Source organism: Convolutriloba macropyga, chromosome 3, assembly GCF_964194025.1.
Source record: "Convolutriloba macropyga chromosome 3, txConMacr16.3, whole genome shotgun sequence".
Taxonomy (NCBI): Eukaryota; Metazoa; Xenacoelomorpha; order Acoela; family Convolutidae; genus Convolutriloba; species Convolutriloba macropyga.
This window is the reverse complement of record NC_134470.1, coordinates 72,661,172-72,671,321: the sequence shown is the minus strand read 5'-3', so window position 1 is coordinate 72,671,321 and position 10,150 is coordinate 72,661,172. Positions and strand designations below refer to the sequence as shown.

General features: G+C 36.7%; 1 protein-coding gene across 1 annotated transcript; it reads right to left on the bottom strand.

Moving 5' to 3' along the window:
* Positions 1–7,968: 7,968 nt before the first annotated feature.
* LOC142336730 (uncharacterized) lies at positions 7,969–8,817 on the bottom strand. Its single transcript, XM_075385642.1, has one exon. The coding sequence runs from the start codon at positions 8,815–8,817 to the stop codon at positions 7,969–7,971; it is 849 nt and encodes a 282-aa protein (XP_075241757.1).
* Positions 8,818–10,150: the final 1,333 nt, after the last annotated feature.

Below are 10,150 nucleotides of genomic sequence, written 5' to 3'. Positions count from 1 at the left end.
GGCAGAAAGTGAAGACTTTTGAGCTTAAGACTTTTGAAGTTGAGAATAAAACTGGAAGAAAAGTAGAAGAACAATCGGGAAATAGAGGAAAAAAGTCGGGATTTAAAGCCTTCAGCACTTCTTATTGAAAAACCTCTTTTTATAAAAGTCTCACTCCCAAAGGACGTTCCTACACAAAGTGGAGTACTTGTTTGTGGCTTTCCTATCACACTTTGAGGTACTGATCCGAAAGTGACATTAATAGCTGTTTAATCATCATTAGGCTGTCATCATTAGGTTTAATCATCAAGAGGAAATTTTGATTAACTGAAGACCACAACGTTTCTAATGGAAAGCTGTCTAAGTTCTAAGGATGAACTAAGGGGTAAAGTAAAGAATTTTTTTTTCTCAACAGTTAGATTTCGTTTTCATTAGCAATATTTTCATTATTGGCTCTTCCTTAGTTGATTTTAGTACAGCAAACACCAGTTTTTATGAAATGAATATATTACAGCCAAATTAAGAGATTTGTTCATAATTAAAATCTTTCTCTGATCAGACTATTTTGAGCGCACTTGAGTCTGATCATAGTCTGACTAAGGTCTGGGCAATGGTCTGAAATTGAGTCTGGACCATGGTCTGAAGATTGTCTGATCATAGTCTGTTTATAGTCTGGACAATGATCTGATTTTGGGTCTGATCATAAGCGCACTATATTCTGGACAGTGGCCTGGGTTCGGTCTGATCAGAGGAAATTTTGGTCTGGAAAGTCTGATCAGAGATCATTTTGGTGTGGAAGGTCTGATCAGAGGTAACTTCGGTCTGGAAAATCTGATCAGAGGTCATTTCAGTCTGCATAGTCTGATCATAGCTCAATTTGGGTGTGGACCTAAACCTGGGTTGCCTTTTAAGTAATCTTTGATCAAACTTTCCTGTTCTTAAAGTTTCAGTCTTTTCACTGATCAGATTATTGTGCGCTGAACAGATATAAAGCTCTGAACAGATAGAGCAACAAAATGAACTATGATCAGACTTTGTCCGGACTATCATGCGCTTGAGTTTTTATTCCCAGATGCGAAATCGAAGTTGGTCTGCAGATTATGATCAGACATTGCTTAGGCTTACCACTTCAACCTGGGCAAGTATTCTTCACCAAGGTTTTAAAACAAAGAAGAGCTTCTAAAGTAATAATGTTATTAATTCAAAACGCCTAATTTGGTGGTCCGATGACTCCTCATGACAGCCCTGCAATACTGATGTTTCCAAAAACTTATTATATGGCAGGCGAGATAACCACTTGACTAAAACTACATGTTATCAAATTGCCAACCTTACCAATCAATTGATTTTGTCCGCCCTTTTCTAGTGGGGAGGAACTACGTATTCAAATGATTTTTTTGTTAAATGAATTTTGGTCCATAGATATATTCATCTTAGAGGGCTGTGAGTGGTATCATTAGAAGACCTGCGTATAATACACAATAATAAAGGGTTTTTGAATTTCGTTTGTTTTTCCACTGAGTTTTCCAGGTTTAAAGGTTTGTGAACATTTGACTGCATTTCGTTGTTTTTGTTCACATTTTTCGTAGTTTTACGCATTTTTGTTGCCGATTTTGCTGAAATACATGTTAAAATTTAAAACGATAGTGTTGCGGATTTCAAATCCAAGGAAAGAAAGAAGGTTGTTGAATTATTTGATCCATTTTTGTGGCTAATATTTCTGCCAAAATTTTCAAAAGTCGGATTTTTTTCATCAAGCCGGCACGCAATAAGCTTATTTAATTCACTTTGTTTTATTAGCCAGATTAGCACACCTAAAATTGCTGACATAACCATGGTTAGCTCCAAAGAAAGCTAGTTTCACTTTGGGGAGTTCTTGAATTAAAATTGTGCTGGTTTTTTTGCTAATTTAACTCGACATTTGTCAAAAAATGACATTTCGTTTTTGATATATTGAAATTTTTGTCAATTTTTTCATATGCGTATTGCCCGGAACAAGTTTTGGTTTCTGAAGGTAACCCAGCAAGAGCAAAACTAATATCAGTCGGTTGTTTTCTTACAGCGCAAATTTAGTTCTGATAGCAAATGTTTTCATGACTTTGAACAGACCTCTATTTTCAAACTTGTTTTTTAACGACGCTCTTCCTATTATTTTCCTGTGTACTTGTTACCCTCCCAAGTATCAAAGACCGCATTAATATATCACATTATTGCCGTTGAAGAAAAGCACAGTTGACCATATCTAAAGTTTTTATTTTTTGTCTTATTGTTTTAACTGCTTCGACACCGGTTTTGAGCAAAAAATTAATTAATTTTTTTTGCATTTTTTGTTCATTTTTTAAGACCTAAAACATAATTTGAAAAATTACAGATCTCAATGCTATATTTGGAAGAAATAAAAGAACCTATTTAATGGTTTCAATTGATAACTAATAATTTATTGACTTTGAAACTGTCAATGTTTTCAAATATTGCAAATGTAATTTTTAACTCTGCCCCTTTTTTCCTTTCCTTGTCTATTTGTTAGCAAGTCTCAATTTTCAGAGGTTGCATATCACAATATATGTTTTCATAGACAGTGGAATTTCCTATATCTTTTTTTCATGCAATAGTTTATGAATTTAACGGATTTTTAAAAGTACAGCCTGTTCCGTTCATTGACGGGTCTCAATGTCTTCCTAAGGAAGCATGAATATACATGAACCTATTTAAGGTTTTGAGTTGATTCCTAATACATTTCACTATTTGAATTAATCTGTTTTCAAAAACTTAAACGTTTTTCTCTACTTGTTTTCTGGGTACTTAATACTGTTGAACTGTTTGATCCGTTTTTGCGGCTAAAATTTTTGCTAGGTTTTTCAAAAATCAGATTTTTTCATCAAGACGGCAAGCAATAAGCTTCTTTAATTCATCTTTTTCAATTATCCAGATTAGCACACCTAGAAGTTCTGACTCAACCGTTGTTAGCTCCAAAGAAAGCTAGTTTCCCTTGAGAGTAAAATTGTGCTGGTTTTTGCTAATTTAACTCGACATTTGTCAAAAAATGATCTTTTGTTTTTGATAGGTTGAACTTTGTGTCAATTTTTTCATATGCGTGTTGCCCGGAACAATTTTGGTTTCATAAGGTAGCCCAGCAAGAGAAAAACTAAAATCAATCGGTTGTTTTCTTACAGCTAAAATTTAGTTCTGGTTGTAATCAGTTGTTGTCCCATTTTAAAGTATTTTGAAGTTCCACATTCCAGGTTCTTTGGTTTTGTTAGATTCTTGACAGGTCAGACCTCAAATTGTTGGCCTCCAAAAAGAATGCAAACTGAACATATCTGGATAGATTAGGGTTTTAATGGCCTTGACACCGTCCTGTTTCAGAATTTTCTTCTAAACATTTCAGTTTTGTCTTTTTTGTCGTTCTTCTTGTAGTCTTATAAAAAAAACTGGATAATTGTGTTATACTCAATTGCGATGGGTGGATCCAATTGAGTTGCCAATGCTTTATTACAAATTGAAGTGGGCAATTGCGCCGCAAGTGGCAAGCCAATTTCTTATATCTGATTTATTAATATCTAGAATGGCAATCGCGAAGCGATTGGCACTTGTCGAAATTACTGAGCTTAATTGAAAAGCGTTTTGCAAGATTTAAATTAAACTGAGTTCTAGCGCTGCAAATGGGAGACTGAAATTAAAATGATTACAATTCAAGAAATATGGTTTGTTCAACTCGATCACGAACAAGGAAGTAACTTTTAGATTTGTTTATAGTATGAACAAATGAATTTCCTGCATAGACAGTATGAACAGACATTAATTTACTAAAAATGGGAGGAAGTAAAGTTAACTGAAATAAGAGTAGCACTTGCCCTTCAAATGGAACTAAATAATGAAATTGAACTAAATACGGACATGGATATGTGAAGGGTATCCATTGCCGTATGACATTTCCCCCTCTTTGAGAGAAAAATAAAATTACTAATTAAAATCAGAAAATTAATAATTGTTCACCGGTTAATAAATAATAAAATATTAAATAATAAATAAAAAATAAGAGTTTATGAAGTTTGACGATGTTTATTCTGTATCAGAATTTTCCTCATTCTCTGCTTGGAGTACATTCATCTCCCTTGGCAAATTTTGAGGGTCCTCTGTCCATTCAGTTCAACTTCTTGTAGAAGTTTCTCCAATATCCTGATGCACATTCTCAGATTAACCTTCAGTATTCCTGACTTTTTCTACGATAGTTTGAGACGTCTTCTTTTTCAGAGTTCGCTTACTCTTTCGTACTGAAGAGGTGTCCGAATCCGAAGTATCGCTAATCGTGAGCTGTCTCTTGCTTGACTTTCTCAGAATAGGCGTTGGTGGTTTTGATGAAGCCGTTTGCGTCGCAGATGGTCCAGGTGCATCAGGGTTGGTCAGTTGTGGCGCGATTGGAGCAATTGGGCTTAATTGAAGAATTTGGGTTGAATCTGGCCGGTTAATAAAAGCTTCATCATGTTTTGGTTTCTCTTCGGGATTCTCATTTTGAGGGATCTGGCTACATAACTCGCGGAGGATATACACGATCTGCCTGAAGAGAATACACTAACATCGTCAGCCTGCTTTCGGTTTCGCTTAATTTTCTTATCTCCCGTATTTTTTCTAATCAGGTCCCGCTTATGTTTATGAATCTTCTCTTCAATAGTTTTCTCGCTTATCTTTTTCGGTCGTCTTTCGATATACTGAGTTAGATCAGTGTCCCTTTCCGCACGCGTACCGAATTTTGCAATATCAGAATTTCTGACTCGCACCTCCTGTCTGTTCGGCTCCTTGATTACACTTGTCGTAGGGCTCACTTTACAAACTGTGCTCCCAGGTGCCAGTACTTCGCATAAACCATCAAGGTTTTTCTTTTGCCTTTGGTTCTCATGGAGCTTTCTAGCCAGTTTCACTTGGACACTGCGTTTTGAGCAGGGAATTGATCGGAAAATTCCCTCCGATCTAATTAGGCGTTGTTCGCCGTCGTTGCTCTTCTCTTGCTCAGCTCTGGCTCGCGAACTCGCGGCACAAATGACGCGTTCAATTTCTGTATCCGAACAGAGGACCGTCTCTGCCCATTGCTCCTCTGACAGATATGATCGACCGGGAATCGTATCTTCGTCTAAATAATATTTAATTATTGCATTATAATTAAGATTTTTACTATTAGATTTAGTGGTGATATTCGATATAGGTGTGTTACATTTCCTACCAAAGTATGCCTCAAATGGTGTGGTGTTTATTGTTTTTTGTTTTGATATTCTTAGTCGTTGTATTATTGCTTTAGGTGAATTTTCTAAATTAAATTTTTTATTTAATTGTGATTTCATGCAAGATAATTGTCGTTTAATTGTTTGAATAATACGTTCGACTAATCCAATTGCTCTGTGATCATTTGCTGGTGCATAAATAGGTGAAATATTATTTTCTGTACAGAATGTTTCAAACTTTTTTCCTTTAAAACATCTAGCTTGATCTAATCTAATAGCTCTAGGTACTCCGTGGTGATATATATGTATTTATTTAAGAATTTGATTACTTTTGGGCCTGAAGCGTTATTTACAATTTCTATTGTGGGGTATTTTGAATATCTATCTATACTTGTAATAAAATATTGTTCTATGCCTTTTTCGATCAAAATTGATCCGCCAAAGTCTATTTGTATTTCGTCATTTGGTTCAATACATTTTGGTAGAGGTGCCCATTTGCGGTGCGAAATCACTGATTTAAGGTTCTTATCAATCTCCGTGCAGGCTTTGCACTCACTGGCTTTTGCCAGTATATCTCTGTGTTTGTATGTTCACCAAATGTTTTGTGCGAGAGATAGCATGGCGAAACTCCCGGGATGTGTAGAATGGATATCCTCCAATACTGCATCTTTGATCGACTTTGGAATGGCTATCCGCTCATCCAAACACACACAGCCATGCTTTACACTCAAGTCCCGCCAATAGGAAAAGAGATAAGGACTTATCTTATGCAGTCTATCTGAATCATTCCGAATGACGCAATCCCTCACCTCCTTGAGGATTGCATCTTTGCCTGTTAAGATGGCCAGGAACTTCTTGCTGAAGACTTTGTTGAGAGTCTCGGTGAACAACATATCATCTGTCTCCTCAATCATGCTGCCATTAGGTGTTTCAGTGTTTGAGGTAGTGTTGGTTCCGGGCAAAGATGGGGTGGTGTCCGAAAACGTCACCCTTGCTTTTGTTGGTGTTGATTTGGATCGTGGAGCTTTGGCCTTCGACATTTTGCTAATATGGTTGACTGAATTATTCGAGTTGATGAATTTGTTTTGTTTATTTACTGTGGAGTGATTTGTAGGTTGATTTTGGGCAAAAAGCGAGTGGTATTTATATTTTGGAATTTTTGCTTTCGCGCTAAATTTAGCGTTATTAGGTGGATTATTTGACTTAACACCATTAATGGGCTTTATTGGGGATAATTGTTCAGAGTGTTCACATTCTTTACTGTCTGACATTTGCAATTCTTTTGCAGCAAATTTGTTAATGGAATGTGAATTATTAACTTTACAGTTATTTGGTCCAAATTGTGATTTTGTAACGTTAAGTGGCATTTGCGATGCAAATGGATGTTTAAAATGCTGATTAGTTTTAGAATTAGTAAGTGTTAATTGCGTCGCAAATGATGCTTTCGGTCGTAAAAGGAGTGATTGTGATCCAAATGCTTTATTGCGGATATGTGAATTAGTATTCAGTAATGTAGGTAATTGCGGCGCGAATGGCCGTTTTAAATTGTGTGAAGGCAAATGTGACTTTAATATGCTATTAAATTTTTTATTTGTTTGTTTGTAATCAGGTGGTTCATGGAATCACGGATTTTTGATATTGTTGCTACAACAAAGTGTTCGTCATATGTAGATATTTTTTTGGCTCTCGCATATGGATTCCTTGAGATATAGTCAACGAGACCCGTTTTTGCACCTCTCATGTGTTCGATTGTGAAATCGTACGGAAGTAGTCTGTCTATCCATCGTGATAGTCGGCTGTTATACGATTTGTTTGATCTATGCTCCTTGAGTATGGACAGTAGGGCTCTATGATCTGTCACTACTGTAAAATTTTTCCCTTACCAATAGTATTTAAAATAGTCAATTGACAAAACTATTCCCAATAACTCCAATTCATTAACACTGTAGCGTTCCTCTGTTGAATTGAGAAATCGTGACATGAATGCTATTGGTTTCCAACCGTCTTATGTATTTTGCTCCAATGCTGCTCCCAATCCGGAACGGGAGGCATCACATTTCACTCGAACATCAAGTTTTGGATTATAATGGCTATTTTCTGTGCTATTGGCAATTTTTTCTTTGATCAAATTAAAATGTTTTGTGTGTTCTGCTGTCCAGATAAACTTTGCTGGTTTTTTTTTAGAAGTGGTCTAAGTGGTTGACATAATTGTGCAAGATGTGGTATGAACTTACCCATATAGTGTACTGACCCTAAGAATGATCTAAGGCGTTTTAGTGTTGTTGGTGGTGGTATTGTTAAAATTGCTGCAGTTTTAATTTCTAGGGGTGAAATTCCAGTTTGTGTAAACTTATAGATAGCCTAGATTTACCGGAACCCGTCGACCTTTTTGATGCTTTGCTGTAAACTCTTGATGAAACTTTGATTTCGCTACACGTGTTTTGGAGAAACCATTTCTTGATACTAAATGAGGAAATTGGGTCGTGATTGTCTCTTGAATTTTACATGTAGAAGTATTAATGTTATTAACACATTTACCATTTTCTGGTTGTTGTTGTACCACCGCAAGTCCCAGGGTTGTGAAAAGATCCCTCCCGATTTTGTTTTTGTGCCCATATCTACCACAGTCAACATTGCTGCTCTATCTTTCCAGTGATTGTAGGTTACTGTGGTTTCCAAATGCCCAAGAACTTTTATGGGTTCGTTTCAAAAAGCTTTCAAGTTCCTTCTTTCTTTCGTGTCCCTCCACTTAGCAGATTTTGTGGTTCGCAGATTAAGTTTCCGTTATGATGCTAACTGCACTTCCAGAGTCGATCATTGCGAGTGCTCTAATTTCTCCCAGTTGTACCTCTACATGGAGTGGTTCCAGTTGGTGTACCGAGTCAGACGAAATCACCGCCACGTAATCATCCGAATCGCTGTCGTAGTTTGAGTCATACACCTGTTCATACAGTTTCTGGTAGCTTGTTATGTAATTGACGGATTCTTCATTATCACTCTTTTCTGGAAACTGGTCAATTTGATTGACGTTTCTTTGTTGGGCTTTCTGTGTTTGTCCCTGTGACTTTTTCGGTTTGCGACATTTTCTTGCGAAATGGCCAATAATGCCACAATTTTTGCATTTCTTACCATTCGCGGGGCAAATTTGATTATGGTTATGACTCCAACGAAGGCCACAATTCATACAAGTGATTGTGTACTGGTAATTCTGGGTTGCAGTTGCGTATCTCGTGAAATCTCGCTTGGTTTGTTCAGCATTCGCGTTGCGATGGCGTATTTGGTTACTGTTGATTGAATTCAGAGAGTTTGTGCCCGACATCAAATTCTGGTTTATCTTTTGTTGATTCTGCGCTCCCATCTCTATTTGTATAGCCATCTCCAATGCTTTGGATGGCTCAACTGTTTCTTTCAACAGTTCTTTTTGAGTCTCATGATCAATCATATTCAATATGAATGCATTGCGAATCAAGGTAGTTTCTTCACTACCTAGGGTACATTTTTCCGCTAGTTCTATGAGACGACCATAGAAGTTTTCCACAGACTCTCCGTTTTGCTGCTTACAGGAATAGAAAACAAACCGATCGTAAGTTATGTTACGAACTTCAGTGAAAGAATCCTCCATTGCCTGTCACAATTCTTTGAAAGGTTGTTTCTCTATTTGGAAGTGGGGGTGTTTTCTCTTGAAAATTCCTCGTCCCTGCGTTCCAATACTCAAATACAACAAAGATATTGTTTTTTGCTCGCAAATTCCCCACGGCTTATCTCCACACAAAATCCCAATCTCCTCAACCTTTTCCGATCTCTTTCCGTCGCTTGTGTATGGTTTTCTACTGATTCTTCATAGGTTGGTTCAGACGGGTAAGTTACTGTTGATGGAGGATCGTTTAACAGATTGTCTTATAGGATTCCCTCTTTAGCTAGTAGAGCCAGTTTCCACTGTTGTGTCCATTTGTCCCACGTCAGAGGAGGTGTTGCTGTCGGCTTTTCCCAAAATGCCTCTATGTGAAGTGGTGTCTTCTTAGAGGCCGCTGCTGACTGCGCCATGTTATACTCAATTGCGATGGGTGGATCCAATTGAGTTGCCAATGCTTTATTACAAATTGAAGTGGGCAATTGCGCCGCAAGTGGCAAGCCAATTTCTTATATCTGATTTATTAATAACTAGAATGGCAATCGCGAAGCGATTGGCACTTGTCGAAATTACTGAGCTTAATTGAAAAGCGTTTTGCAAGATTTAAATTAAACTGAGTTCTAGCGCTGTAAATGGGAGACTGAAATTAAAATGATTACAATTTAAGAAATATGGTTTGTTCAACTCGATCACGAACAAGGAAGTAACTTTTAGATTTGTTTATAGTATGAACAAATGAATTTCCTGCATAGACAGTATGAACAGACATTAATTTACTAAAAATGGGAGGAAGTAAAGTTAACTGAAATAAGAGTAGCACTTGCCCTTCAAATGGAACTAAATAATGAAATTGAACTAAATACGGACATGGATATGTGAAGGGTATCCATTGCCGTGTGACAAATTGAATAAGTGAGCAGCGTGAAATTTTATTTGTAATATTTGTCTACCGTATACCTAGTCTAGTTTAGTACTTATCGCTTATCACACGTTTGGCGACGGAGGAAAGCACAATTGAACAGATCTAATGTTTTTATTGCATTGCTTGTTGTTTCAACTGCTTCGACACCGGTTTTTGCAAAAGAATTAATCCAATTTTTTGTCTTAATTTGTCGTTTTTTTGTAGACTTATGATATATTCTGAAAAATGACAGATCTGAATGGCTTATTTTGGAGAAACGAAATGAATCAAAAATTCAGTGATAACAAATGTTTTCATGTCTTTGAACAGAACTGTTATTTCAAAAATGTCAAGCTGTTTTTTAACTTCGCTCTTTCTATTATTTTCCTGTGTACTTGTTGCCCTCTCAATAATCAAAGATCG

Bases quoted from the DNA above. Each gene is read 5' to 3' on its own strand.
- LOC142336730 (XM_075385642.1), bottom strand. From the start codon at position 8,817: ATGGAGGATTCTTTCACTGAAGTTCGTAACATAACTTACGATCGGTTT.